This window comes from Sesamum indicum, linkage group LG1 (assembly GCF_026168435.1).
Source record: "Sesamum indicum cultivar Baizhima isolate 11 linkage group LG1, ASM2616843v1, whole genome shotgun sequence".
Classification (NCBI taxonomy): domain Eukaryota; kingdom Viridiplantae; phylum Streptophyta; class Magnoliopsida; order Lamiales; family Pedaliaceae; genus Sesamum; species Sesamum indicum.
Window position 1 is genome coordinate 4,612,840 of NC_142657.1, and position 24,081 is coordinate 4,636,920.

General features: G+C 36.4%; 2 protein-coding genes across 3 annotated transcripts; both read left to right on the plus strand.

The window, feature by feature from the left end:
- Positions 1 to 814: 814 nt before the first annotated feature.
- LOC105156724 (subtilisin-like protease) lies at positions 815 to 3,262 on the plus strand. The gene has a single exon (XM_011072946.3). It carries the CDS (start codon positions 890 to 892, stop codon positions 3,113 to 3,115), a length of 2,226 nt encoding a protein of 741 aa, XP_011071248.1. The 5' UTR covers positions 815 to 889; the 3' UTR covers positions 3,116 to 3,262.
- Positions 3,263 to 10,715: 7,453 nt separating this feature from the next.
- Positions 10,716 to 15,576, plus strand: LOC105156734 (uncharacterized). 2 transcript variants are annotated; one of them, XM_020692482.2, is made up of 2 exons: positions 10,716 to 12,223; positions 14,897 to 15,576. In XM_020692482.2, the coding sequence occupies exons 1-2, from the start codon at positions 11,137 to 11,139 to the stop codon at positions 15,355 to 15,357; spliced, it is 1,548 nt and encodes a 515-aa protein (XP_020548141.1). In that variant the 5' UTR covers positions 10,716 to 11,136; the 3' UTR covers positions 15,358 to 15,576. The 2 variants fall into 2 exon arrangements, with proteins under 2 accessions (XP_020548141.1, XP_011071257.1); XM_011072955.3 differs by lacking the exon at positions 14,897 to 15,576 and adding an exon at positions 12,544 to 12,836.
- The last annotated feature ends 8,505 nt before the right edge of the window (positions 15,577 to 24,081 follow it).

Consider the following 24,081-nt stretch of genomic DNA (forward strand, 5'->3'; position numbering starts at 1 on the left):
CTAATGTGGGGACAATGAGCTTCTTCTTTTGGTGAATTAATCTCGAAAAATTATATTGATATGGACTACTTCGATTGGGTTACTGTTAAATTGTTTTGGAAAAATCATAATTATTCATACCACAAAACTCACATAAAGTTCACATCTCATGAATGATTGTGATAGTTTATTTATTTATTTATTTTTTCAAATTCAAAAACCTTCCAAAAGTTATAACACTAAAAATCCATTACAGATAATTGTTTATTGACTTGTTCGTCTGAATCACTTTTCTTCAGACTTGCTGACAAGATCTAAAAAGTTCCTCTCACCAATATACAATTTAGGACAATTTTATTGCAAGATTTATGGAGTATCTCCTAAAAGTTGGCTTCTGAAAAGTTCTTAGCAGTTTAGCATGTAAATACATTTGTTTTTGGGAAGGGTTATTGGGATTTACTTTCTTGCAAATACCTTTTCATTATTTAAAAATTACAAATACCCTTTAAAATTATAAATACCCTAACAGATACCCTCTTTTGACAGCTCAAAGAGGTATTTGTTAGGGTATTTATAATTTCAGGAGGGTATGACAACCCAGAGAGGTATTTGTTAGGGTATTCGTAATTTTAGAGGGTATTTGTAATTTTTTCAAATAATAAAGATATTTATAATTAAAACAAACCTCTAAAAAGCCCCCTTGTAATTTACCTTTCTTTTTTCTGCTTTTCCAAGAAGCCCTCCAAGGAAGACTTTGCAATAAATTTGGAGAGTACAGGAAAATGACTTCCTAAGTTGGAAGATGGTGAGCAGCTATATATAGTACCAGTTTCAGTTATTTGAGAGCAAAACACGCACAGTCTTGATCTTAAGACATCATATTTTTCTAGCAAAACAGCCATCAAAAAGCATGGCTCAGATGCCAATTCTCTCTCTCATTTGTGCACTCATTTTGCAGTTATCTTTAGTAATTGCAAATGATGTTTCTTTAGAAACTTATATAGTTCATGTTGATTTACCAGGCAGCCCAATGTTATCTGATCAATCCCAAGATTTGGAGAGCTGGTACGAGTCGTTCTTGCCGACAACTATAGCTAGCTCAATCGAGACGCCCCGGATGGTTTATTCCTACCGCAATGTGTTCCCAGGGTTCGCGGCTAAGTTAACATCTGAGGAAGTGAAGGTGATGGAGAAGAAGAAAGGGTTCATATCTGCAAGGCCACAACAAGTATTGCCATTGCACACGACTCATACGCCTAATTTCCTCGGTTTGCACCAAAACATGGGATTTTGGCGTGATTCAAACTATGGAAAGGGCATCATTATTGGTGTTTTAGATACTGGAATATTGCCTGATCATCCTTCGTTTAGCGACGAAGGAATGCCTTCCCCGCCTGCTAAATGGAAGGGGACGTGCGAGTTCGGCTTTACTGGTGCCTGTAACAACAAGCTCATTGGAGCAAGGCATTTCAGGAATGGAGATGGAACTCCACTCGATTTTGACGGCCATGGCACTCACACGGCTGCCACTGCAGCAGGCAACTTTGTAAGAGGTGCCAATCTGTTTGGGATGGCCAACGGCACGGCAGTTGGCGTGGCGCCTCTGGCTCACTTGGCTATGTACAAAGTCTGCTCACCTTCGTGCTCCGAGAGTGACATATTAGCTGCTATGGATACTGCCATTGAAGATGGTGTGGACGTGCTTTCCATCTCGCTTGGTGGACCATCCAGGCCATTTCACGACGACAACATTGCGCTTGGTGCATTTAGCGCGATGGAGAGAGGAATTTTCGTCAGCTGCTCTGCAGGAAACTTCGGTCCCTCTTACACATCGTTGTCAAATGAAGCCCCGTGGATCCTCACCGTTGGTGCAAGTACAATTGACAGGAAATTGGTGGCCACTGCAGTGCTGGGGAACAAGCAGGAGTTGAATGGTGAATCAGCGTTCCAGCCGCAGGATTTCCCTGCAGAGCAGCTTCCCCTAGTTTACCCCGGATTAAATGCTAGTGACTTCAATGCTCAGCATTGCAGCATATCATCGTTGAACGACACAGGTGTGAAAGGAAAAATTGTCTTGTGCAACATAGGTGGCTGGACTACATCAGTCCAACAAGGACAGGCAGTGAAAGATGCTGGTGGTGCAGCCATGATTCTCATCGACGAGGAGCGCCAGGGCTTCAGCACATCAGCAGACGCTCATGTCCTTCCCGCTACAAACGTCAACTACGAGGATGGTCTAAAAATCCTTGCCTATATAAATTCATCATCTTCTCCAACTGCAACTATCGTGTTCAAAGGAACAGTAATTGGTGATAAGAATTCTCCAATGGTAGCTTCATTTTCTTCCAGAGGCCCAAGCATCTCAAGCCCTGGAATTCTGAAGCCTGATATTTTAGGCCCTGGTGTCAACATTCTTGCAGCATGGCCTACTTCTGTCGAAAATAATACTAACACGAAAAACAATTTCAATGTCATCTCTGGTACATCCATGTCTTGCCCTCACCTCAGTGGCGTTGCAGCATTGATCAAGAGTGCACACCCCGACTGGTCTCCAGCTGCCATCAAATCAGCAATGATGACTACAGCTGATACAATGAATCTTGGAAACCGGCCGATTCTGGACGAGAGGCATTTGCCTGCTGATGTTTTAGCAACCGGTGCAGGTCATGTCAATCCCACCCGAGCAAATGATCCCGGACTCATTTATGACATCGAGACTCAAGACTATGAGTCGTATTTGTGTGGTCTGAATTACACGAGTCGGGAAATTTTCATAGTTCTGCAACGTCACCTTAACTGCTCGTCCAACTCAAGAGTTCATGAAGGACAGCTAAATTATCCTTCGTTTTCGATCAGGTCTGGATCATCTGATCAGACATTCACAAGGACAGTGACTAATGTTGGGGACGCCAGTTCGAGTTACACTGTTGAGGTTGTTTCACCACGAGGCATCAATGTGGCTGTCAGCCCACAGACACTTAATTTCTCAGAGTTGAACCAGAAATTAACATATGAAATTACATTTCGTAGATCAGAAAATGCTGGTACCAGCACTGTTTCTCAGGGATATATTGTCTGGCAATCAGCCAAGCATTCAGTTAGGAGCCCAATTGCTGTCTACGGGGCAGATATTTAAGGCTAGCATTCAAATTATGATCATTAAATGTGGCTAAAATGCATTTTACCCTGCTGTAATTTGTTAAACAAGTTAAAAATCCTTTTGTATTTTTGAAATAAGCTAAAAATCCCCTTATATTTTGTAAAACTCAGCAAAAAACACTCATTTCTTTAGTAATTAACGAAAGATGCATTAAACGTTCTCCTTGTGCGTTTGAGAATGTTTTTTGACTGTTTTTCACCCTTTTCTGGGTGTTTTTATTAAAATGCCCTTATGGTAATTATATATTTAACACGTACAAATTTTACTTATTTTGAGTGATTTTTTTGTATTTTCATCTATCTATAAAATAAAATATTTTTTAAAATATTTACTTGAAAAAATATAAAAAAAATTATATAATTTTCTTTTTAATTTTTTATAATTTAAATTAAAATATTAAACAAATTATATTTAAATTCAAATAATTTATAATTTTTAAAATTGAAATTTAAAACTATAATTGTTAAATCTAAAATCGCGACAGCTGCCCAAGCCACGCGACGTCGCCGTCGCTCCCATCTACCGGGAAGAGTGAAGGCGGGGGGTGGCGGTGATTGTGGGGTGAAAATGGGGGGTGTTAATTTTATTTGTTTTTTTAAATCATATTTTTTATGATATATATTTTTTATCAATAAAATTTAAATTCTTAATTTTTTTTTATAAATTTAAAATCCATCAGTTAAGATTAATTTACTAGATCTAATGACTATGATATAATCAATATAGATCCAACGGTTATTAAAATAAAAAATAATATATATTAAGTAAGGGTGTAATGATAATTTTAAGAAAAAATTAACGCCGTTAGTTAAATTTAACGAAAAGGCACGATTGAGCTAAGTTTAAGAAAACACAGAGGATTTTTAACCTATTTTTAAAATAGATGGGGATTTTAGCCGACTTTTAAAATAAAGGAGGATTGTATGTATTTTAACCCTTAAGAAGCTTATTAAAAAAAAAAAAAAAAAAACCCTTAAGAAGCTTATATTCTCCAAAGAACTTTACTTTAGGTTTTGTATTTATGGGCAAAATTATATTTTAGTCCTGTAGAAAAGGGGCTGAACACATTTAATCTTTTTTATAAGTGATTTTTAAAATAGTCCAAAATTGAAAATACTCAATAAATTTAGTCCTCATCGATTTTAAATTGAGAAAACTCCACACATTTAGTCCCATAATTCATGAAATTTATGGAACTAAATGTGTCCAGCTTTTCTAATTTTTGAATAATTTTGAAAAAATCGTAAAGCATAGGACTATATGCATCAAGTTTTCTCTATTTTTGGACCATTTTAAGAATCTCGTAAAATAGAGAACTAAAAGTATTGAACCCCTATCCTATGGGACTCAAAGTATAATTTCGCAGTATTATGTGTTGGTTAAGAAAAAGATATATTAAATCTATTTAATGGAAATAAAATTTCATTCAACACTTTAGGGATGGAAATTATTAAAACTAGTAATTTGTGACACTCCATGCTTGTACATATTGGTTTTAAAATTACTTAAAAATAAAATATTCATACAATTATTTTGATTAATCAACTTTTAAAGATGAAAAATATATACCAAATAAGTAAACATAAATATGGGATTTATAAAAAAAAATGTGAATTACATAAAATAATGATATAGTGTGGGAGGGAGAAAAAATGTATGATATTCTTTTAAAGAAAAGAAAAAAAAAATGTATTTATGTAAAACCATAACACTAAATTTGCTCCTCTTCAATTATAAAAACATATTTATGAAACATTCATTCATTTTTTTGCCTTTAGAAAAATAAGAAATATTGAAGCCTCAATTTTAATTATAATTATATTATCTTCGAGAAATGTACAAAAAATGAAAGCCAGATATCATATCCGGGGAAAACCAAAATGTGCATTTAATCTACAAATTTTGATTTTAGTTTCTCTTTTTCTTTCTTTTTTGGTATCTTGTTTTGCTCTATTCGTATGATTTGCATGTAGTGTTAATTATTCCTCAAGTAATCTCATAGTATAATATATATTCTTTAGAATAAATATTATGTTAATCAGCATGGTTAAAAGTAAAAAATTACGAAAGATACTATTAATTATTATTGCAATGACTATTAGTCGTTGTTTCTCTAGACGAGGTCAAAACATTTATTATAATTAAAAATTACGACGAACATTTTAGCTGCAGATAAAACCAAGTAAATATTGATTAATTATGGTCAAAACTTAGAATTTTGTATCGATTTTATCTAATTGTGATAGATAATTTTGATTTATTATGATTTTTTAAATTGTAGTAATTTATAATATAGAAAATAATAATTATTTTATAGTATCGTTAGTATAACAAGGTAAATCTATTTAGTGTTTAATTAATAAAAAAAATAAGAATCATATATAATTTATTTTTTTGTACATGAACTATTGTTTAAACACATGAAATTACTTAAATAAACTTCTATTTTGTATCGAAAGGATAATTAAGTAAATTATAAATACTTCTTAGAATATTAGTTAGACCCCAGAATCTTATTTCATTGAACGTTGTGAGAATTGCAATTTTAGGTGTGCAAGTATAGAAGGTGGTAATTTTGGTCATTTTTAATTAAAATTTATAATGTGGTTATGTACTTTTAAAAATTATGACAATTTTAATTCTTTTTAGTTGATTTGATGGAAAAAATTTTCATCGTTAGCAATGTCAGTATCTAAATTTGGCTTTCAGTGAATTTGATGATGTGGCAATTCAAGTTGTAATTTTTTATTGTAATTTTGGTCCTGTATCTTTAAGGAGTTGGCAATTGTGGTCCTTACTTTGGATGTAGCGATTTCAGTCCTATATCTTTCAAAATAGTAACAGTTTTGGTCCTTAAACCCAACTTTTGATCATTTTTCTTTTCTGCGATAAAACCTTAATAATCGTATCACATGGTTTTAATCAGAACCCACACGTTTTCAAAATAAAATTACGTCTTGATAAATTTCATACTTTTGTTTGTTTGCCTTGCCATTGGCTCCAAGCCCTCGATTTACGAACCTCTTCCAACTACACTACCAAAATAGATGGTTCGCAGGTACTTGACTTGTTCAATAACAAATACAGTCAGACGTCTACAGTACCCGAAGATCCAGGGTCGAATACCAGTAAGAAGAGATCATGGGGTAAATTTCTAAAGCGCTACAGTTCCTAATATTATGATAAATGGAACTTATTGGAAAGATCTAGAGCCAAATACCTCAAAGTTCTCTTAAAATCTAAGAGAGATCCAAAGACAATTCAAAATAGAACTCTTGAACGAAAAGATGGACGAGATCTTCCTTTGCTAGTGTTCTACATAGATCTCGATGGCTTGTAGACCTTTCATGGGATTTATTGTTATTTGTTGTTGAAAGAATCAAGTACTTATGAACTATCTACTATGGTAGTATGGCTGGGAGAAGTTTATAAAATCAAGGGCTTGGAATACTTGATTGCAACGCAATCAAACTAAGGTATGAAGTTTATAGATGCTTCATTTTATTTCAAAAGCATATTGGGTCTAATTAAAAGTATGTGATATGACTCTTGAGTTTTATTCATAAAAAGACAAAATGGTTAATAATTGGACTTAAAGACCAAGATTGCTACTACTTTGAAAGGTTAAAGGATTAAAATTGCTATATCTAGAATTAAAGGACTAAAGTTGCCAACCCCTTAAAGAAAGAGGACTAAAATTGCAATTAAAACTTAAAACTTGGATTGTCACTGAAGGGAGTGGATTGGCTCGGGAAGCGTGACTGAAGTGTGAAAAATAAAAAAATACAATTAATCAAATAAATAAATCCCAATCAAGGGGTGTACCCTTGATCTTTTTTTCGGATTTTGGTGTAAAATAAAATATGCAAAGGCCAAAAAATACGAGAAAAACAAACTAAGAGATGTGAAAAATCTAAAGGAGATTTTTATCCTTGATGTTTTTCTTGTTTGGCTACAAGCATTGACTGCTATTCTTTTCGTATCCATTCACTTTGAGGGTTCAAGTGTAAAATCCCTCTAAAGATAGTCCACACCACACTGTGGGAAGACGAATTTAAGCCTCTTGCTAAAAAGGATTAGATTTAGTGAAAAAAATAAATTTCGAATCACACTATTAATTAGTGTATTCGATTTTTTTCATTATCAACTTGAATTCAATTCAAGGAGAACACAAAAGTAAAAATGAATAAGAAAAATGAAGAAGATGTATTTTTAGATTTTCTTTATGGAAATCCGTGGGCTTGAAAATCAAGGGAAGAGAGAGACTTTGTGAGAGCACACCATTTTTCACACACACCCAACCGTGTGTTTTTTTTTTTTTTTTTCTTTTGATTAGAGAGAGGTGTATATGGAATCCAATTCCACACCTTCAGCAACTAACTCAAATCCCTCTTCCTCAAACTCTCTAAAATGCAAGACTCTCTCTCTCGACAATTGGGGCATACAACCGGGTGGATCTTCAGGATCTATCCCCTATTAGTATGTGATAGAAGTATTTTCTATATATTTGAAGATACATTTATACTTTATGAATATATGGCCACAATCATTGATCGAATAAAAAAAGGAGGTTCTTATGTCGAGAAATTTGGCGTAATGCGATCTCAAGTATTAAGCATAGACGCCTAGTCCAGGATGAGAATCGACATTTAATTCCATGCCCTTGACTAAGGCTGGGAGATGGTAGATTGAAGGACCGTATCCGTATGGACTCAGAGCCTAAATATTTCATACAAAAAGATACCTAATTTTTAGTGCCATGGACCATTACTAGACGACCACCCATGGTAGTGGACTTTCTTAATCAAGGATTGATTAAGAACGATTAATTAATTGAATTTAATTAATCATTTGTGTTGGACACTAGCCCAAGTTTAGCAGAAAGGTGAACCTAAAAAGTCACACACAAATCACCGAGAAAGAACAAGAAATTAATTTGAAATTCATTCGATAAGGTGTAAATAATTGGATTACTCACACATGGGGATCCATTGGATGGATAGCACAAGTTTAAATTAATTGGATTAATTTAAATTATACTTGTCTTTGTTTAATTAATGAATTAGTTTTCATAAATTAATAAGAGACAATTTGGGCTTGAGTATTTAATTGGATTAAATACTTAGTGGGTTCAATTAAATGGATCTCATTAAATTAGATTTTATTAAAATTCATTGGACCTTGAGTTTGTTTTATATAAAATTGGCCCACTCATTAAGGCCCAGTAGCAAAACTAATGGAGGAAAAGTTGACCAAAGAATTGAATTTTTGTAAAGTGCTAGCATGGGTCATAATTAGACTCTTCTCTATTTGGAATGGTTTGAAGAGTTGCCTTATGGATAATAGAGTGTATCTAGACACATTTATTCAAGGTATATATAAATATATATATTGTGTACAATTATTAGGGTACTAATATTTATTACACAATATACAACACAGAAAAAAACAAACCTTCCTCCTCCATCACCATGTTCGGCCATCCCTCTCCTCTTACCTAGGGTGAGTTTTTCGATCTTGATTCCTTCTAACAAAAGAATCAAGAAAGATAAATAGAGAAGAATACCATATGCAAATGAAAATAGGGGATGGCTAAAGAAGGAAGGTACCCTAAACACTCCACAGCCGCCCCATCAGCACAGGAATTGGGCGCCCAGCTGGCAAAAACCGCCCAATCAAGGGCCGTGTGATCTTTGAGTTGGGAAAAGACTCTTCCTCTCCCTTTTCTTTTGTAATGATGACTAATTAATTCTTTTGCAGATAGATTGGAAATTTCCTCAACCCACATGAATAAGATTTCGTTTGGCATAAGGATTCATCCTCCTACAAAAAAGCTTAACCAATTGGTCTGCCTACGAATTAGTTGGGATAACACGAACGAGAAGACGACCTTCTCTACTCGATATTTTTCCTACTCCAGCAATCCAGCTCTACCACCAGCCCCTTGGAGTGTCGGGAGCAATGATACCCCCTCTACATTTCTTGGACCGAACCAAGGCACACCCATTAGCCCAGTTGGTCCTAATAAACTAGCCTATGAGCAGGTATATAAGGCTTATAAAGCCTTTTCTCTTCTCTTTACTAAATTGGAGATCCCGGGAGCAGGCTAATTAGCAGCCCGACACGTTATCAAATAACTAGGCATATACGTCATACAGATTACCAATATATTATGACACTTCACTATAAAATATCTACACGAGGCTTCTAGCCATTTGGTGGCAACCTTGTTGATAACCAGTAAATAGCTGAATCCTAAAAGACTTGGACAAACTAGACAAGACTTAGTCAAAATCCCAAAGTCCTTCAAGATAAGTCCGAATCCTAAGATTCATTTTATGTTATTTAGCTAACTTGTATAGCTATCCAATGGCACCGGATTCGCCAAAATTACTCTCCGGATTCTGCTCCACAAAGGCCTATAAATAGAAGTTCCATCCAATAATTTGATAACATCCATTCTCATACTTGAACTCTTACTCAAACACTTAATTCTCTCTCGGGCTTTAGCTACTTTTAGCTCAATGTTTGAAACTCACATGAATTATATCACTTTCATCATCATATTTCACCATTATTTTCACATCATTTCGGAGTTTTTCCTTTATTTTTTTCAATAAACCATATTGACATAAATATTTGAGTGCTGACATCTATTTTGTAAATTACCCCCTGTTAATCTTAAAATTTCTCTAAAGGTCTTTCGATCCTTGAATTACGGTTGAAACTTATTAGGCATTACTATTAAATAAAAAATGATCTTTAAATCAAAGTATTGAATGTCTTATTCACTAACTTTATATTATATTTCAGGATATTGTATTAAACTAATCAATGAAGAAGTAAATATAGTGATAGACAAAGCACTGTCCAGTATTAAAACAAAAAATGATATATTAGCTAAAGTCCATTATATTGGATATTTTTTATATTATATGAGTAATTTTAATTTAATAAGATTGATAAATTTTTATTTTTAGACTTTCCATTATGCCTATTTGCCATTTTGACGGCAATATACAAAATCTCAGTCGAAATAGATATTAATAAATCATCACATGCAAAATTAAAATATTCAGAGATTACTGCCTGTTACTCTCAGTGCAGTTAGAACCACCAACACTTGGGTTCAGTTGGTGAGGACTAGCTACTTCGAGTTATGGGTTTATACCTTCCCAAAGGTCACTAAAGACATCCATCGTCTTTCTGCGAATTTTAATTTAGGCTTGAGATCAAAATCCTCCTTGTGGTAATATCATAGACTTATATAGTAATTTCAGACTTAAATAGTTCAATTCGGTTATTTCTATCAACTTGATGTTTGTGTTTGTCGTAACGTATAAGTAATCCTGTACGCCACCTATGGTCTTGGTGGCATATTGCTTGTGGAGGCGCCCGACTCCATAAAGCGACCTATGACTTTGTGGGCATGCCCTAGCCATTGATATATGGTAATTAGAGTTGAAGCCACTCAAATTTTTTCTAACCAACTGATGATCTCAGTTACTATATTTGCTTCGCATATTTCTCCGATTGTGCTATTTTTTCATCAGATTCCTATGTACATTGTTGGAATTGTAGTGTTAGAGCTTGTAGTCGTCTTTTGAGAAAAACGTTTTTCTTTTCTTTCTTTTGCTCCTTAGCGTTTCTTTTAGTATAGCAGTTTAGTTAGTTTTGTCTTTCTCTCTCATTTTCACTCTCTATTTAAAGAGATGTGCTGAGACTCTGTTCGATACATTTTTTTGATTTCAATAATGAATCCTTCTTCCTGCTACAAATTGCTGATTCTTCCTTGTTTACACTTTGACTGATTTCTTGTTCTTGAATGGCTTTGCCTGTTTTTCAACATGGCATCAGAGCCACGGATTAGTGGCTTCATCTTCTACACTTTATTTGTGTAAATTTCGTCGTTTTTCCCTTTCATTCGGACATTACTTACCAGCGATTTTCTTTAACCTGTTTCTTGATTCTTCTTGTTGAATCTTGAAAAGCGAAGCATGTCTGGAAAAAATAGCCATGGAAGTGAACCTTCCCGTGAAGACAAGAAGATAATCGTGTGGCCAGAAAAACTCAAACTTCATGGAGGCGAACACCCAGGCATGAGTCTGGTTTCTGCGCCACTAGATGGAAACAATTTCTTGACGTGGAGCAGGGCAATCAAATTGGCTTTGGGGGCGAAACAAAAGATTGGATTCATTGATGGTTCGTACACTAAACCTCAAGAAAACAAGGAAGAAATGGATCAATGGAAAACAGTAGACTGTATGGTTGCATCTTGGCTCTTAAATTCAATAAGTAAAGAAATCTCTGAAGCCTTCATGTATACATCTTCTGCTCAAGATCTCTGGGAACAACTTGAAGCAAGATTTGGAGATAGTAATGGGCCCATGTTGTACGATATTCAAAGGAGGATTTCATCTCTTTCACAAGGAGACATGACAATTTCGGCCTACTTCACTAAACTAAAAAAACTGTGGGATGAACTCGCTCACTTAGACCCGCTGCCAAACTGTTCGTGTGATGCCAGCAAGTTGTTGGCAAGCCAAGAATCGTCAAGACAACTTATACAATTTTTGATGGGACTCGAAGATACTTATGATCATATTAGAAGCCAGATTTTACTCATGGAACCTCTACCAACTATTGGCAAAGCATATTCAATGCTGTTACATATTGAAAAACAAAGACAAGTTCACATTGCTGCACCTGAAGATGGAGCCATGAATGCAAGAATTTATGAAGGAAGAAGGCAGTTTGCAAATCAGAACAGAGAAAAGGGAAAGGGAGGACTTGACAAGAAGTCACAATATTGTGATTATTGCAAGAGGAGTGGACACACTAGGAGTTCGTGCTTCAAATTGACAGGCTTTCCTGAATGGTATAAGACCCTTCTTGATCAAAAGAAAATTGAAAACAGGTCTTCCAACAGGGTATTCAATGCAAGTGCAGAAGAGAGATTGCAGAAGTATGACTCTAATCTTGAAATTTCAGACTTAATCAAAATGGAGGTCAAACGAGCTATGAATGAGCAGAGATACATGCCAGAACCTGCTGCCAATATGATAGAATACCAAGATTTCACAGGTAATACACTTGCTTTATTCAATACCAATGCATCTTCTATTAACCAATGGATAATAGATAGTGGCGCATCCACTCATATGTGCTGTGAATTGAGACTATTAACTGATCCAAAGGCCCTTAACTCACCTATACATGTTAAATTGCCTGATGGGACTGTGAAGAAAGTAAACTGGACAGGTAAAATACAATTAACTAAAGAAATCATCCTTAATGAGGTGCTTTATGTACCTACTTTCAGACATAACTTGTTGTCTGTGAGTAAGGCATGCTATGATAACTCTCTTAGGATAACCTTTACCAATAATAAATGTCTTTTGCAGGACCATGTGACCATGAAGATTTTGGCTGTAGGTAACTTAGTTGGAAGACTATACATGCTAAATAGAGGGACCTGCAGCCACATTACAGAACTTAATGAGACAAAACAGATACATGATTTACATTGTATGAAGGCTCTTGCATCTGATGTGGATCTATGGCATAAGAGATTAGGACATACCAGTGTTGATGTCCTGAAGCATACTGTTCTCTTCAAAAATTCAAATGTTACATTGAACATATGTGATGTATGCCCATTGGCAAAACAACATAGATTACCATTTCATTCTAGTTACTCTAATACCCTAGAAACCTTTGAATTGTTACACGTAGATGTATGGGGACCTTATAGAGAATATTCTATATCAAATTCTCAGTTCATGCTTACCATTGTTGATGATTTTAGTAGAGCCACCTGGATATTTTTGATGACTTACAAGGATCAAGTTGTTTCTAAGCTAAAAATGTTTTGTTCTTTAATCCAAACTCAGTTTAATAAACGGATTAAAAGAATTAGAACGGACAATGGTACAGAATTCACTAATCAGGCTTGTCAAGAATTATTTCATCAATTGGGAATCATTCATGAAAAAACTTGTGTATATACACCACAACAAAATGGAGTGGTGGAAAGAAAACATCAACATTTACTCGCTAGAGCCTTGCTTTTCCAAGCCAAGATGCCTTTAAAATTTTGGACAGAGGCACTTCTTACTGCAGCCTATTTAATAAACAGACTACCTACTATTACATTGAAATGGAAAACACCTTTTGAACTTTTGTACAACAAACCTGCCACATATGCTCATCTAAAAGTTTTGGTTGTTTGTGCTATGCCTCTAACAATCTTCCCAATAAAACCAAGTTTGATTTTAGGAGTTATAAATGTGTGTTCTTAGGCTATGCATACAGACAGAAGGGATACAAAGTCTACAACCTAGAAACTGAGACTATTCTTATTAGTAGAGATGTTAGATTTTATGAAAATGTATTTCCTTTTGAATCCATGAAATGCACTGATATGTCATGTCCTCTACCCATTGTCGCTATACAAGATGATATTTGCAAAGAAAATGACATTGAAACTGATGTCACTACTGAAACCAAAACTTCTACATTACAAGAGCCACAGGTAAGAAAATCCACCCGGATTACATCAAAGCCTTCTTGGCTTAATGATTTTGTGTGCACTTCATCCATTACTGAATCTGAACCTATTCACATTAACTCTGTAGCACCTAGAGATAGGTGTTCTTTAGATTGTTCGTCTGCCTTACAGGAACCAAAAACATATAAGGAAGCTCAACACATCATGGAATGGAGGGAAGCCATGAAGGCAGAGATCAATGCACTTGAAGCTAATGGTACTTGGGATTTGGTTAAGGCTACTGAAGGGCAAAGAACTATAGGGTGTAGGTGGATTTACAAAACAAAGGTAAGACCTGATGGGACTGTAGAGAGACACAAAGCTAGGCTTGTTGCTAAGGGATATAGTCAAGTGGAAGGGGAGGATTATACCGATTGTTTTGCACCTGTGGTAAAACCTGTAACCATGAGGATATTCTTAGCTACTGCAGTGACAAAAGGGTGGCCTATACATCATTTGGATGTTAATAACGCTTTCCTGCATGGCTCTCTGAAAGAAAACATATACATGGATCCTCCCGAAGGATTAGTGGTTGAACCTGGTTTTGTGTGCAAATTGAAGAAGTCTCTCTATGGTTTGAAACAGGCGTCAAGGGAATGGAACACCAAATTCACAGAAAGAATGGAAGCTTATGGCTTTAGACAATCTAAATATGATTATTGCTTATTCAAGAAACCTTTGAAGCACGGTTACATTGTGTTATTAGTATATGTTGATGATATACTATTAACTGCACCTACTAATACAGATTTGATGAATGTCAAGAAGTACTTGGACGATATTGTTCACTATCAAAGATTTAGGAACGGCCAAATATTTCCTTGGCATTGAGTTTACTAACTCCTCACAAGGTTTATTAGCTACACAGCACAAATATGTTACTGACATTGTAAAAGATATGGGTTTAATGCAGTCCAAGATCAAGAACACACCTCTCCTCGTTGGTGTTAAACTTAGCTCACAGGACAGTGATCCATTGCCTGACCCATCTAGATATCGTAGGCTGGTTGGGAGATTATTGTATTTGAATCTTACTAGGCCAGACCTATCATATAGTGTGCAGCAACTAAGCCAATATTTGCAGACACCTTGCCAAATTCACTGGGAAGCAGCTGTACATTTGGTGAAATACTTAAGGGGTTGTGCAGACACAGGTTTGTTCTTTCCACTTCAGAATAAATTAAATCTAATAGCTTTTTCTGATGCAGATTGGGGAGGGTGCCTACAAACCAGGAAATCGCTGACTGGTTTTTGTGTGTTTTTGGGAGAAACTCCAATTTCGTGGAAAACGAAAAAACAAGTGACTGTTTCCAGATCCACAGCCGAAGCTGAATATCGCAGCCTTGCGTCTACTGTTTGTGAGCTGGTTTGGATAAATTACATGTTACAAGAGTTCGAGATTGAAGCAGGACTGCCAATTCCTTTATTTTGCGATAACAAAGGAGCTATACATATTACAGCCAATCCTGTCTTCCACAAAAGAACGAAACATCTCGATATAGATTGCCACATTGTGAGGGAGAAATTCAAACAAGGACTAGTATTGCCCACACATGTTAAAGCAACTGATCAAGTTGCTGACATATTCACTAAGTCTTTGCCTGCGCCAGCTTTTCAAGTCATGAAGTCCAAACTGAAGCTAATGTCTTTGCCATCACCTCCAGTTTGAGGGGGGGATGTTGGAATTGTAGTGTTAGAGCTTGTAGTCGTCTTTTGAGAAAAACGTTTTTCTTTTCTTTCTTTTGCTCCTTAGCGTTTCTTTTAGTATAGCAGTTTAGTTAGTTTTGTCTTTCTCTCTCATTTTCACTCTCTATTTAAAGAGATGTGCTGAGACTCTGTTCGATACATTTTTTTGATTTCAATAATGAATCCTTCTTCCTGCTACAAATTGCTGATTCTTCCTTGTTTACACTTTGACTGATTTCTTGTTCTTGAATGGCTTTGCCTGTTTTTCAACATACACGATTCCACAATGCCTAAACCGATACTAAAGTGTTCGGTCTTCCAACTTTCCTCCATTTCTTACTGACATATGTGGCTGCAAGTGCTATACCATTTCCCCTTGAAATTTATAGTTTCCCCTTGCATCACATGTATTGATGTGGGTATTTGTAAAGATACATTAGAGACTTTCAATTTCAACAGAGACCATCATAGTCACTGAATCATCATTGAGGACTCCCCTAAAGACCTTTTGAAATAGTATGTTTGAAAACCTTGCTAAAGTGCTTTACATCTATAATTATTTCACTAAGTACCTTAGGTATCTATGAGATCTCTGTACATGGCGAAAAGGACAGGCGTTCTTGACTGACAAAAGACTGCCTTGTTTCCTGGGACACTGCTTGTCATTGTTCATTTTTGGCATGTATAGCCTACAACACATCGTAGATCGTGTTTTAGATCAAGAGTGCATGTGAAATTCTATAACCTAACCGGCATGTATGAAAATGTTCTCTCGCATCAGGTACCACTTTTGCTACCTATAGTCTTTCTCACAGAGACCTTGAACTCATGACTAACTTGAGTATCAAAGATCCATCATATAGATCCATTCCGGCTTGGCCCTAATTGTTAGGATAGATGACAAAAAAGTCCAATTAGATTGGCCTAGATGTAATATGTTTTGACAATGCTTGATATTATGTAATATTATTTAGTGAATAAAATGATTGTTCGCTATTGGCCTTTTTCTTTGTTGTGCTCATTCTGTATGTTCATATTTAATTTAAGATCATAACAAAGCCCACAGGCCATTTAGATAACCGTGCAGTTGGACCGCGCATTAGATAGCTATCATGAAATCAAATGCGAAAGGATTGGGTCTGAAACTTTCCAAGTTAGAACTTCGAGATTAGGCATCGTGTGTCATATAGAGACTTGCATTAAGAGTCACATTCATTTGATGTATTTGCCACATTTCATGGGTGACAGACGTGAGACGTCTATGCAATCTTAGTGGTTTGATTGGCTAGGTGTTGAATCGACTGAACTGACTCATGGAGATCGTTATATGGTAGCGTTGGAGACTTGGTTGGTATAACTTGAATCTCCAGCTCCGGTAGTACGGGAGTAGTCTTGAGACTTGGGGAACTATGACAGTCACGTGCATACGATGACTGTATCTTGGATCTGCAGGGAGGTAATTGTGTCAGAGGCATGATTATTGTAAACCTTGTCACCAGTGCAGTTGGAATATGTAGCGAGGATGGTGAGTTTCAAGAAGAGGATCCGTCCCCTGTTAATACATGACGAAGGTATCTCCTATGCACTTAGAGACGCGTTCATGCCTCATGAACCTATGGCTAAAGTGATTGGTCGAGTAGGAAAAAGAGGTTCCTATATGAAACAATTAAACATAACGTGGTCTCAAGTATTGAGAAATAGACATCTAGTCTAGGAGGGAACTGAAACCAAATTCCATGTACTAGACTAAGGCTGACAGACGGCAGACGGAAGGACCATATCTGTATGGAAATGGGAGCCTAAATGTTCACATGGACATTCACCTAGTCTCTAGTGCTATGGACCGTTGCAAGACGACCACCTATAATAGTGGACTTTCTTGATAAATGGTTGATCAAGAACGAAAATTAAATTAGATTTAATTAATTAAAAGTGTTGGACACTAGCCCAAGTCTAGCTAAAAGGTGAATCTAAAGAGTCATACAAATCACCAAGGAAGAACAAGAAATTAATTTATAATTAATTCCACAAGGTGTAAGTAATTGGATTACTCACACATGGGGATCCATTAGATCATGCCCAAAATTAAATTAACTGGATTAATTTAAATTGAGCTTGTCTTTATTAATTAATGAATTGGATTCATTAATTAATAAGAGATATTTTAGGTTTGTGTATTTAATTGGATTAAATACTTATTGGGTTAATTAGTTGGATTTTATTAAATTAGATTTAATTAAAAATAATTGGACTTGAATTTTATTTTATATAAATTCAACCAACTAATTAAGGCCCACTAGCAAATTGATGAAAGGAGAGTTGACCAAGAAATTATATTTTTGGGAAGTGCAAACTTGGCCATAATTAGAACCCTCTTTATATGGCATGACTGAATCATACCGTATAGATGGAAGGGTTACCGTATAGATGAATGGAATGTATCTAGACACATTCCTACTTATGTATACAAGGTATATATACATGTATTTTGTATAATTATTTATTTAGAAAATAATTACACAATACACAACAGACAAAATCTCTCCCTCTCTTTCTTGTTGTTGGCTGCCCCTCCATTTTCTCACTAGGTGAGACTCTGGACTTGATCTCTTCTAACATAGAGATCAAGGTGTAGTTCATTCTAGTGTGTTCTGGACTTTCTTTGAAGGGTTGCTACCTTGGAATCTTGGGTGAATAATTCAATGCAAATAGTCGGTTGGAAGCTTGAATTCTGAAGAGGTAATTTCGTTTTTTAATATTTGTGCTTCTCCTCTCGTTTCTCATGAGGTAATTCCATCTCTCACTTCCGCTTGTGTGTTCATGGGCCGATCCGCTTGCCCCTTTCAAGTGGTATCAGAGCCCGGTTCTATTTGAAGGATGTTGATTTTATGTGTTTTTTATTTGTTAAGAATGAAAATGTGTTTACCATTTTAAAGTACGATTTACTTGCTTTTGTTATTGAGAATTATATGTTTAGATTAACTTGTTTCATTATGTAATTAATTGAATAATTTGAGTGTTTAAGGAAAATTGGATTTTTTTTAAACACTTGTTTTTTTCAGTTTATTGTGTGGAACAAAAAAAAAATAAACAAAAAATATTGTTAGAAGGCACTGTAGCAGTACACTACACAATGCGCGCGACTTGGCGCGCACTGGGCATGGCAAGCAAGCAGTGCACCCGCGCTCGGCAGGGGGCGCGCGCGGGGTCTTGCTGGTAGAGGAGCTAGTGCTGACAAGTGAGGCCGGCTGGGCACGCTGCAAGCCTACGGCTAGACGGCTGGCCATTTTTCTCGTGAGGTTTTAATTTTTGTAATATAGCAAGCCTATGGAGAAGAGGACCCACAATGAAAGGAGGCCTAAGTAGGAGATACAAGGCCCATTAGAATGATAATAGGTAATTATCTTCTATATAGCATAGGGCCGCCTTAGACAGACCTCAGACTCACTGCGGGCTCAGTGGGTCGCATAGGTTGGGCTCGTGATCATCCAACAGGGGTGTGCTAAGTTTCTTTTCATGATGCGTGTATTTAAAATGTTTGAAGTATTTGATATTTATGCATGTAATATGATAAACGTGATGAGGTCTCGGTCAATACTCAAATTTAACTCTCACTTGGTTGAACCAAGTCAAATGTTAGACCCATAATGGGCTTAGATTAAAATTATTTTTATTTATCCAAGCCTTCTGTGCACAAAAATGTGGTGAGGAAGCCACCGGTATCTAAATGTGGTCTCACGAGTCGTGGTACATTTGGAATAGAGAAAAGTTGCACCATTATTGTGAAGAAAGGAACATGTTCACTGTTTTCCTATCTCACGAGTCGTAGGGGGCAAAAATTGAAGTGTGATTTGATTGATGGGTCGGGCCTAACACTGAGTAACATGATTCGCTTGGAGTCCTTGGGATCATGTGAAGAGGTGAGGCGAAACATCTTGGGAATCTCATGAGATGAGAATGGTATTGGATACCTTCCATAAGTTTTTTTCCATGCGAATCATAAAAGCGGGGCATGGTAAATTATACTTGTGGATCCCAAGCCCACTAGAAAATAATTTTTCAAAACCCCATTTGAGAGTGGCGGGCTATCGTATAAATAGCGGGAGGTTTAAAAGCTAAAGACCATGTCTTAAACTTGTTTATAAATATTATAATCATTTGGTAATTTCTGTTTTATTTTCTATTATGTAGAAAATGTTAAGAACCCTTTAAACATCAATATGGAGACTAACAAATTCAATGACACGAACTATAATGATTGCTGCAGAATCTAGATTTTGAGAACTAGAGCTATGTCTTGGACAAACAACTCCCGACGGCCTTTTTGGAAGAATCCTTGCCTGAGGAATGTTTACATTCAAAAAGTGACTTGAGGACAAACTGAAGGTCCGCAATATCATATTGACTTCAATTACTAATGACATTCAAAAGTAATATGATCGGCTGGACGATGTTCCCTCGATAATGCTCCGCATGTAACAGGTTTATGTGGTTCTTGATTGGCGTATTAGATATGCCTCCACGAAAGTATTCTTTGGGAACAAGATGGCTGAGAGGTCCTTTGTACAAAGTCATGGGGTCAAGATGTTATCCCTAGTGGAGAAGCTCAAAGACTTTAAAGCTGGGCTTTGATAATGTGAACTACAGTGACGTGATCCTCCAATCACTTCCTCCATCCTACGACGCATGTATTATTAACTATTACATGATTAGACTTGATAAGTCTATTCATAAGTTAGTTAATATGATGGTTCAATACAAGGCAACAAACCACAAGTTTACGCCGGCGTATTGGTAGGAGAGGCTTTGACGTTCTAGGCGAAAGGCAAGAGGGCCAGGTGCTAGAAGAGAAAGATAGGAAAGGAAAAAACCGTCGCAGCCGCTACTAGTGCTCCAAGTGCCCCTACTGGCACGGTGGAATGGGCAAAGGAAAAAGGAAGGTTAGCGGTTCACAACGGTTGAGCACAAATGATGTCTGCATGCATTGCCAAAGAAAGGGGTATTGGAAGAGGGAGTACCCATAACTCCTCTCCAACCCAGGTACGTTTGTGATTGAAGTGAATATGATAACTAATTCTGCTTCTTGGGTATTGGATACTGACTGTGGGCTCTCATCTGCAATAATTTGCAGGTGCTGGAAGTAGAAAGCTAAGCAAGGATGAGATGATATTGAGGATAGGTGATGGCAAGGCCTTTGTTGCGGAAGCCGTGGGATCTCTAAACTTAGTTATTAGTAATCATGTTTAGATTGAGTTTAAGAATTGCTATTTTCTACGAACATAATTAGAAATATTATTTCCCATCCTATTTTAGACAATGATGGTTATGCATTTATGATCAATAAAAGTGATTTTTATTTGATGATAGATAATGTCTCTCATCTGTTTGGTACATTAATGGATGGTCTTTATATTCTCTAACAGTCTAATTGGACTATGACTGCCCAACATAAATGAAAATTGGATAATGATAACACAAAGATTTGTCATGCGAGGCTAAGCCATATCTCTAAGGATAGGATGAGAAGGTTGGTAGATTCAAAAGGTTTAGAGGTAGACGATTTCAATAATGTACGAACTTGCGAATCCTGTTTAAAAGGAAAAATGACCAAGAAGCCTTTTGTTAAGTACTCTTGCTAGTGGTCTGTTGGACTTGATCCACACAGACATCTGTGGACCACTAAATACTCTGGTTAGAGGAGGATAGTCATACTTCATAACCTTCACCGATGATCACTCACGGTATGGTTATGTTTACTCTATGAAGTTCAAGTCTAAGGCCTTGGGAAGGTTCAAAGAATTCATACTTGAAGCAGAGAATCAAACTCTCCATAAGATCAAAATCCTTCAGTCGGATCGAGGTGGAGAGTACTTGGGCAATGAGTTCACTGATTACTTAAAAGAGAACAGAATTCTCTCTCAATGGACTCCTTTTGGAATGCTACAACTTAACGGCATGACTGAAAGGAGGAATCGGACCCTATTGGACATGGTTCAATCCATGATGACTTTTACTGAATTGCCCCTATCCTTCTAGGCATACGCGCTCTTTAGACGACAACCAAGTTGCTAAACATGGCAACATCCAAGACAGTGTCCTAGACGCCATACGAGATATGGCATGGCAAGCCTGCCTCCTACAAGTAATTGAGAGTGTGGGGTAGCCCCGCATACGTTAAGAGGCTAGTAGGAGACATACTGGACTCAAGGTCTAGTCTGTGCAGGTTTTTCAGAGATCCCGAAAGAAATTATGGGATACTATTTCTATGATCCTTTTGAGAAAAAGGCTTTTGTGTTAAGAAACGCAGTGTTCTTGGGAAAGGATTTTCCTGCGGATAGTTGATGAGATGAGGTCTGCTTAAAGAGCTAAGTGAGGCACCTCAACAGAATGATGCGATGCCATCTATACCTAGGGTTTCCACTGATAGTGCTCCAATCCTCCGTAGATTTGCTGACTATTGCATCCACCTGATAGGTATAGGTTCTTAGGCCTGACTAGCCAAATGGATACTCAACGGTTTGGGGTGGACTTTGAGGAGACCTACTCGCCTTTAGCCATGGCCAAGTTCATTCGGATATTGCTTTCTATAGAAGCATGGTATGACTATGAAATATGGCAGATGAACTTGAAAACGACTTCCTTAACGTCTTCGTTGAGGAAGAGATCTATATGGATCAACTAGATGGTTTCACTTGTATTGGAGAAGAGAAGAAGGTTTATCGTCTCCAAAGGTGCATCTATGTCCTCAAACAAGATTCCCAAAGCTGGAACATGCATTTTGATGAAGTTATATGGGGTTATGATTTCATCAAGAATGAGTTTGAACCTTGTATATACAAGAATATCAGTGGGAGCTCAGTTGCATACCTTGTGTTTTATGTGGACGACATCTTGCTCATTGAGAATGATGTCAAGATGTTGGGAGACATTGAAGCTTGGTTGTCCACTCAGTTTTCCATGAAGGATATGAGTGAAGCTTCCTACATCTTTGGCATCAAGATCTATACCGATATATCTAGAAGGATATTGTGATTAACCCAATCCTTGTACATTGAGAAGGTCTTGAAGAGATTCAAGATGGAAAACTTAAAACGAGGATTCCTTTGGATGAGGCATGGAATTAAGTTGTCCAAGAAGCAATCTTTCAAGACTGATGAGGAACTTAAGTGGATGTCGGACTTCCCCTATGCTTCAACTGTAGGCAGCATTTAGTATGATGTCTAGTGCATTAAGCCCGACGTTGTGTATGCTTTGAACATGGCGAGCAAATATCAGGCGTGTGTCAGGGAGGAACACTGGAGTGTGGTCAAGACCATACCCAAGTACTTGAAAAACACTAAGGATATGTTCTTGATCTACGATGGTGGAGAGCTGATATTGGAAGGCTACAACGACGCTAGCCGAAATCACCAAGAAAAATGTGAGTAGATTGGCCCGGGAACGCGCAAGCGGAAGCGGTAATAAATTAAAAGCCGAACATAATAATACCATGATTCCAAGGTGTGTACCCTTGGAGTTTTCGGGTTATTGATGTAGTTAATAATAATAATAATAAATCATAAATTAGCGCTAATGGTAAAAATAAAACGAGAGGCGTAAGAAACGTAAATCAAGAGCCTTTTTCTTGATTTGTTTCGAGCTCCTTTTCATTGAGCTGTTCAGGTGAGATTTCAACGTAGAAGCCCTCTAAAGATACGTCCACACCACACCAAAATATAGGATCCCTTAATTCAATTTGTTACAAAAGAATTAGGGAGATAAAGAACACACCAAGTGTGTAGGAGAGGGGGCGACCGAATGGGAGTGTTCTAGTGTAGGAAAAATTATTTTGTGTTGTGTTATGTTATCATTAGTTATTCCAAATAACTAATATATATATATATATATATATATATATCTTGTATTGATGTACTAGAATGTGTCTAGGTTCATTCCACAATCCATAAGATAATAAATCCTTTATTCTAAATAAAGAATGGCTAACATAGCACTTTCCAAAACTTATAATTGTTAGTCAATAATTTCATTTCCTAGAATTTTCCAACAACTTTAATTAGGGTGTATGGACGATTTTATGAAGATAAAATGCAAGGCCCAATTAATTTAATTAAAATCCACTTGATTAAGCCCAACATATATTGAATCCAATTAAATACATGAGTCCAATGAGCCTTTATTAATTAATAAGTCCAACTTATTAAATAAAAAGGGCAAGCCCAATATAAATTAATTCTGTTAATTTATTCTTGGGCTCCTCCATGCAATGGATCCCTCTCATTTATAAGTAATCCAATTACTTATTGAATTAATTCTCAATTAATTCCTCGTCCCTTCTCGGTGATTTGTGTGTGACTCTTTAGGTTCAACTTTCAGCTAAACTTGGGCTAGTGTCAAACACTATTATTAATTTAATTTAATTAATAATTCTTAATCAACCCTTGATCAAGAAAGCCCATTAGTTGAAAGGGGCCGCGAGGTGCGAGTGAATCGGCACGGGAATGCGCAAGCGGAAGCGGCGATAGTAAAATGCGTAAATTAAAATGTGATGGCAATAAAATCATACTTCCAAGGGGTGTACCCTTGGAGTTTTTGAGCGTTTGATGTAGTTAATAAAATAAACAACAATAAAATTAACGGGACTAATGGTTGAATGAAATACGAGAGGTACTAGAATATAAATCAAGAATTACCTCTTTGTTTGATTTAC